Source organism: Phacochoerus africanus, chromosome 1 (genome assembly GCF_016906955.1).
Source record: "Phacochoerus africanus isolate WHEZ1 chromosome 1, ROS_Pafr_v1, whole genome shotgun sequence".
Lineage (NCBI taxonomy): Eukaryota > Metazoa > Chordata > Mammalia > Artiodactyla > Suidae > Phacochoerus > Phacochoerus africanus.
Genome location: NC_062544.1, coordinates 131,724,108 through 131,731,852, shown reverse-complemented (window position 1 = coordinate 131,731,852; position 7,745 = coordinate 131,724,108). Strand labels below are relative to the sequence as shown.

The following is a 7,745-nucleotide window of genomic DNA, read 5'->3' as shown; positions in this document are numbered from 1 at the left end:
CAACATCTATCAAGTGATTCTTAAGTACTGTATAAAAAAAAAAAAAAAAAAAAACGAAACAACCAGGAGCTGGCAACCTGGGTATATTAAGCTTTCATTACCACAAATTTGTATTAATACCTTTTTTGTAAATATGCAAGAGTTTCTCTGACAATTTCTCTCTTTGTAAAGCCACCTCTCCCTGAAACATTTTTACATAAAACTCCTATATCTAAAATGAATTCTTGGCATTTGGGAGTTTTAAAATCCTCCAAATTAAGGGGGGGAGGGAAGCTGCATAATTATAGATCATCTGAATGCAGGTCATAAAGTAATCAAAAATATTTAAAACCAAAAAGTAACATCTTAGAGTGACATGTAAAACAAAACAAAGTACTTACTGGCATTCAAAATTTTTTATGCAACTTGTTATTCATTAAATCAGAAGAAAATGTGAGCTACTTCTTTTTGATAAGGCAAATAATATTCAAAAATGGGATTAACTAAACACAACTGGCCACCACTATGTGAAAAACCAAATGCTTTAATGAGGCTATCAAGAACAACAGTTCAATTATTTCATTGGATACATTAATATCGATCCATAATATATAGTGCTATGGACCACACAGAAATTATTGCTGCATCCAACAGCAGGTGACTAGTTATTAACATTACAGTACCAAGCGTCCGCAAGAGACAGTCATTTGTCATTTTTTTTTTCAAGAAACAGGGTTTTTTTTTTAATATACTGTTATCAACATCTTTTTCCCAGTGCATCTTTTAAAAAAAATAAGTGCATTCCTTTGTGCTTTATTTTATATCTTTTAATTTCCTATGTATCTTATTTGTTCTTATTGCTTTATTATTTTAAAACAACCAGAAAGAATTTTGTCATCCTATGTATGACCAGGTTGGTTGCATGGTTTTTTTGGCAAAGTCAGAATGTTTGGTATTTCCATTGCCTTACCCAGAGGCGGGTGGACAAGTTTGGCATTTTGGTCACTCCATGTGGAGGCCCAACCCTGAGTCACAATTCCGCACCCAGGGGTGGGGGGAGTGGTGTGGACCATTTTTCTTGTCACAAACAGTGAGCCCAAACCACCGCCTTTTGGCTTAGCTAGTCCCTAGAACACATCCACACTCTATTTGGCAAAAAAGAAATAAATAAAACCACTCCCGAGGTTGCAACATTCTCCTGAGCTTGCTCACTTGTCTCCTCCCAGAAATTGTCTCTCAAGAAGAAGGGGATAGGGAAGCAGGCGATGTTGAGCTCAGGAGTTGCGAGAGTCCGGGCAAGTGGTACAAGATGCCATGCTTTCTTTCAACAAGGCCTTCTAAAGGGTGGCTTAACCCAGCCAAATTCCCTGGGCCATAGGTGAGTCAACCTTGCTCTGTTGCTTAAGACCTCTCAAAATCAGCTATAGAAAACTAGTATCAGACCATCGCAATCTTCGACTTCTGTGCCTGGCTCCCCTCCCCCCATATAAATAGGAAGAGAAAAACAGACAATGCTATGATTGTATCAATGAACACTATGGTACAATTAGCTGTTCATGCAGATTCGCATCACTATTCTAGGAAAAGAGTTATACAATTAAGGGGGTTGAAAGAATGGGAACTAATTTTCCCTACCCCCTTGAGTCATAAAGCTATAAAACTGATAGCATCATCAATGTTTCCAGGAATTCTCATTGCGCAATGTCCATGGGAACTATGCAGTTGATTATTTCCACGTATGCCATCCGTTCATACATCTGACAATCACTTCTTCTCTCTGAGCCCTCCAACACCCATCTCCAATTCACATTTGACATTTAAACTGTTTTTCTTAAAAAAAAAAGAAAGAAAAAACCCTCCTGAATAAAGTTTCCTGATGAAAGAAGTTGGCACTCTGTCACTAAAATATATTTCATATTAAAAATATCTGAAAGAAAATTGGAAGCTCTTATAATGTCTACGTAGGCACCATGCTACATGTTCCTCTTGATTATAGATACCATCTTGAAACTTTCTCCTACATTACAGTTCAGTCAGTGCTGAAGACTACTGCTATATTTAAGGCACTTCATTCTGAATGGATATGCTTTACGCTGCTTGCTATTCAACTGTAGGCTGCCACTGAGAAATTCCATTCAACGGCCTGCCTCTTAACACTATATGTCATCTGTATAAAACATCTAGGCCTGAATAGAATATATGTAACACTACTGTTATTGCATAGGACTATACAAGTAGGTAATGCACTGAAACTAACTTTACAACATTGCTGCTTGTTAAAACATTGTTATCAAGTAACAGTAATTTGCCAATACAGTATTTCTCTCTTTAAAAAAAAAAAATTCAGCAGGTTTGCTGAAATAAACCCCAATTGAAATGACCATAACAGGCATATTAACGCTATGGTTATCAGTCTCCAAGAATATTGCTAGTTTTATATCACTAAAAAATAAATATGTAAGTTGTCTCTCTAGAAAGCCAGTTTTAACCTATTAAGACTACACCTTAAATGTGTGGAAAAACGGTTCTGCGTGAGATTGAAATATACAAAATATTCACAAAGCTCTCTTTAAACGCAAGACCTTGCATAAGTTTTCTTTCATGTGTGTACAAAGAATGCGGAAAACCACCAGTGAGTTGTAAAAATATTGAAAACTTGTCATTTAAAGATGCATATTCTTACAAATTAATACAAACATATTGAAAAGAACGATGATAATAAAGAATCTGTACAAATCAAATGAACATTACAACATAATTTAAAAATAAAAATAGTAAAGCCAATTAGAAATGTGCCCAGTTTGGTTTTCTTATCAAAAGTGAAATCAAAGAGAAAAAAAAAAGGAAAACTTTCAGTGCTCCTCAACATTTTACTTTGAAAGGACATGAATTTCCCCTTCGAAATAAAATATATCTTATGAAAAACTGAATCATACTCATTGATGAGGAAAACTGTAACAGAGCACAGAGTGAACAAGAGCAAGATGTGACCCCATGTTTCAGAGCCTTGGTCTAAATCTCCCTTCCATTGCAGCTGCACCTAAGGTATTAGTTATGTCTTCTAACCAGACAATCCACATGAAAATGGCTGCATTTTTTTTTTCTTTTGTGGAATATACTATTTCTTTAAATAGTTTGCAGTATAAAGACTAAATGATGCTAAAAGGGTACTGTATCTTTAAGGCAGTACCACTGAATCAATACATTTACAAAACGGAAAAGGGTTAGTATGGATTTCTTTTTCTTCTTTTCTTCCCCATCCCCCTTCTCTCTCTCTCTCTCTCTTTTTTTTTTTTGGTTGCTTTACATTCTTTCAATTAAATTTTACATTTAATTTCCAAGGAAGTCACAGGCATACAAATCGCAAACCAAATTTACCCTGAATAAAAATGGACAGAAATTTCTCAGATGCAAAAATCCTCTTGCTCTGAAAGCCAAAGTCTGGGGTGAATTCAGGTCACAGATACTGTACAAGACTGTACAATACTTTGGAGGCATTTGTAGTTGTAAAATAGAATATACAAGTCTGTTTCACAAAATTCTAAAAATAAAATATATCCTGGGCTATTGATAAAGCATGAAAAAAAATTTTTTTCATATTAAAGGAAAATGATCAAGAAAACCCCTTCAGGTAAATTATTAAATCTGCTAATCAAGAAAGGAAGCAGTTTGTGAGAATGCAGAGCAGGGAGAATTTGCTAGCAAGCATGCTCGGTTTCTTCCATGCTCATACTGCTCCTTCGGCTGCTGGTTTTGGATGCTCCGGGGGACACCGAAGAAAGAAGTGGGTCAGTTATGCCAACAGGAGAAAGAGTATCATCCATGAGGATGTCTTCCAGTTTGGATCCCATTTTCGTGGGGACGCTATAGGCTGGGTTGCCCTCAGACCCGGTTCCGAGGTTGTTGTTGAAGGTGATGGTGCCATCTGTGAGATCCAGGGTGGTTGTACATGTCAGGTCTGCGTGATGCTGGAGGAGGTCTTGGCTGCAGTTCTCCAGGGTAGGTTCCTGCTTGATGATCCGATTCACCAAATCTGGAGAGCAGAGACCCGTGGATGGGATGAGGGAAAGTCCATGAGCTCGAGCCTGCATTTCAAGTTCCTAAAAGCAGAAGAAAAATCCGACACTTAAAGAGGTGGTACATGTTGGAACTGGTATGTGCACACTGAGGGATATGGAATGACTGGCCAGTGGGGACCTGCTGTATGTAGCACAGGGAACTCTACCCCATATTCTGTGATCATCCACGGGGAAAAGAACCTGAAAGAGAATGGATGCATGTACATGGATAACTGAATCACTTCGTCGTAGAGCGGAAATGATCCCAATCATGTAAATCAACTATACATCAATGAAACTTTTAAAAATGAAAAAAATGTTTAAAACATTTTAAAAAAATAAAAATGAAAAAAAAAGAGGTGGTTCATAGAGGATTTGAGGAGAGTGACACTATTGTACGGATACCATAAAGATAAAGATGGTCATATGTCCTTAATGCATTCCCATACTCAAAGGATGCACAACGCCAATAGGGAGTCCTAACGTCAAGTAGGGACTTTGAGTGAGAAAGCAGTGTCAATGGAGGTTCATCTCTTGTTAAAATGCAACCCCTCTGGTGGGGGATATTAATATCAGGGAAGGCTATATACATGTGAGAGCAGAAAGTATATGAGAACTCTCCACACCTTCAGCTCAATTTTGCTTTGAACATGAATTTTTTTTTTTTTGTCTTTTTAGGGCTGCATCCGCAGCATATGGAGGTTCTCAGGCTAGGGGTCCAATCGGAGCTTTAGCCACTGACTTATACCAGAGCCACAGCAACGTCAGATCCAAGCTGCCCCTGTGACCTACACCACAGCTCACGGCAACACCAGATCCTTAACCCACCGAATGAGGCCAGGGATCAAACCCGAGTCCTCACGGATGCTACTCGGGTTTGTTAACTGCTAAGCCACAAAGGGAACTCCAAACCTGAAACTGCTTTAAAAGTTAAAGTATTTTTAAAAAGACATACACTTGGAAAATAATAAACTGTTAAAAAAATTTTGGAGAGTTCCCTGGTAGCTCAGCAGGTTAAGGAACTGGTGGTGTCACCGTTATGGCACGGTTTCAATCCTGGACAAGGAATTTTAACATGCCATGGGCATGGTCAAAAACACAAAAACATTTTTAAAATTAAAAAAATAAAAATGTTTGCTCTTTCAAACTAGTAAATGCCCTATCAAAGTACTTAAAAGTATCACTGGGAAAATATGCAATGATTTTCAGCTGGTATACAGATTTGATTATATATTAAATACAGAGATAATCTCACAGATGTTCACGTTCACAATGAGGATAAGTTAAAAGATACAGAAATAGAATTTCAAAACATAAGCTGACTAAAAGGAATTATTCAAGAGAGAATATAATTCCACAGTCTAAACTGCAGACATAGCCAGAGATACGACAACAAATTCCCAGGACACTGGGGATATTTTAAAACTGTAAGGGGAACGCACCCTACTATAAGAATAATCAAACTCAAGAACAGTTTTAGTTTTAGGATTAGACTGTGCTGTACTCCTTTCCATCACATCATATCAACAGAAAGCCAGGTCTCAGGTAGCTGCTGTGACCAAAAACACAAAAACAAAAACAAAACCCCAAACCCAAAAATAATCACTGCCTGGAAATCAATGTGGAATGAGAAACAAGGGAGACAGTGTCCAATCTGATCCCAAGGTTACAGAAAGTGTGCAGTGCCCAGTGGGCACACACATCTCATGAGTGCATGACACGGTTATTTCAAAATAAAATAAAAATGCAATTTTCCTTTCAATGTTTTTGTTTTATTTTTTCAAATAGCTACTAAGTTGTTAGGCCCTGATAAGAAAATGGTAGGTATTTTTTTATTTTTGGTCTAAGGTGCAGTGAAAAAGTTCCTAAGATACTAAGGGCACCAGGAACAAATAAAGTTTGGGGAGTAAGGGTGAAAGTAATGAGAGTGCCACACAAGGAACTGAAGTTTGAGAAGTAACCTGTAAGCCATCAAGGTAATGGCCGCTGACTGAACTCATCAAGAAAGTCCCCATGTGGAAGATGAACCATCTCTTCCTACACATTCTTCACGTCCTTCCTATCATGGATGGAACTGTGACTAAAACCACAGGTCACAATCCTAACCTCCAGGATCTCAGAATGGGCCTGTAGATGGAGACAGTGTCTTTAAAGAGGTAGTTAAGTTAAAATGAGATTGCCAGTAGGGGGCCTACATCCAACATCCATGAGAAGTGATGTCCTCTTAAGAGATGAGGAAATAGAGACACATGGTGGAGAAACTATGGGGATGAAAAAACACAGGGAAAATGTGGCAGAGGACGGAGCTGCAGAAAAACCAACCCTGCCCACACCTTGATCTTGGACTGCTAGCATCCAGAACTGAGAAAGTAAATCTCTGTTGTGTAAAGTGTCTAGCCTGTGGCATTTGTAATGGCGGCTCTTGGTGCCTAATTCACATCCTGAGAGTCAGAGATGCACCCCAGTTCCTCATTTCAACAACCTTCCTTGTATAGAAATGTATGACTGGGTCACTTTGCTGTAAAGCACAAATAGACACATTAAAAATCAACTCTGTTTTGGAGTTCCCATTGTGGCTCAGTGGTAACAAGCCCGACTAGTATCCATGAGAACACCGGTTCGATCCCTGGCCCCGCTCAGTGGGTTAAGGATTAAGTGTTGCTGTGGGCTGTGGTGTAGGTCAAAGACACTGCTTGGATCTGGCATGGCTGTGGCTGTGGCATAGGTTGGAAGCTATAGCTCCAATTTGACCCCTAGCCTGGCAACTTCCACATGCCTTAGATTCAGCCCTGAAAACAAAACAAAACAAAAAACCTATACTTTGATAAAAAATGAAATAAAAAGGAAGTTTCTGTTGCGGTTCAGGCGTAGTGAGCCCGACTAGTATCCATGATGATGCAGGTTCGATTCCTGCCCTGGCTTAGTGAGTTAAGGATCTGGCACTGAGCTGTGGTATAGGTTGCAGATGCATCTTGGATCCTGTGTTGCTGTGGCTGTGGCTGGCAACTGTAGCTCTGATTCAACCTTCTAGCTTGGGTACTTCCATTTGCTGCAGGTTCGGCCCTACAAAGCAAAATGAATGAATGAATAAAATTTAATTAAATAAAAAAACCAAACGCCTTCCCAACAAGCTGTTTCCCTTTTCCCTTTTCAATTATCCCCAGACACACGAGAGAATGAACCGGAAAGACCCCAATTGATCCCAAAAGCATTTAGCTTCTACTCGCCAATGCCATCTTTCTGTTTGTGCTGCAATAAAAAGAACAAAATATACAGTGGAAGCAAGTCACCTTGCTTTGTGAGAGAGGAGAAAGTATTCTGTAATAGGACACAACCTCTCAACCTCTCCCACAAGCCTAGAAACACATGCTTCTGAAAAGTCATGTTTAGCCTGAATTAAAAGCTGTTTGATCTGCAAGGCCTTCCTTTAGCTGCCGTGCCAGTGAGAGACAGGCGCCTGAGATGTCATACACAGATCTGCGTGTTCCTTCACAATCTCTGGACACACCAGTTTCCTCAGGCATCATTTTAAAGCCCTGGGAGGCTTAGTAAAATTACACTTCTGATTATATTAAGGCTTCATGCTCTTCCTTCTGTGAACATTTCTGCATGCATCACTTAGAGTGAAAATGAAAGGAACCCCTCAGGCCCATGGTGAAAACATGCACTACTGTAAATCTACATCCACATAATAAGAACAGCATCCCC

General features: G+C 39.0%; 1 protein-coding gene across 9 annotated transcripts in view; it reads right to left on the bottom strand.

Moving 5' to 3' along the window:
* Positions 1-503: 503 nt before the first annotated feature.
* The window catches only part of MITF (melanocyte inducing transcription factor), a 239,427-nt gene continuing 232,185 nt past the window's right edge, over positions 504-7,745 (bottom strand). For all 9 annotated transcript variants that reach the window (XM_047779094.1, XM_047779100.1, XM_047779095.1 and 6 more), the window contains one exon: positions 504-4,079. In XM_047779094.1, coding sequence (XP_047635050.1) covers positions 3,678-4,079 — 402 coding nt within the window. In that variant the 3' untranslated portion in view covers positions 504-3,677. The remainder of the gene's footprint in view (positions 4,080-7,745) is intronic.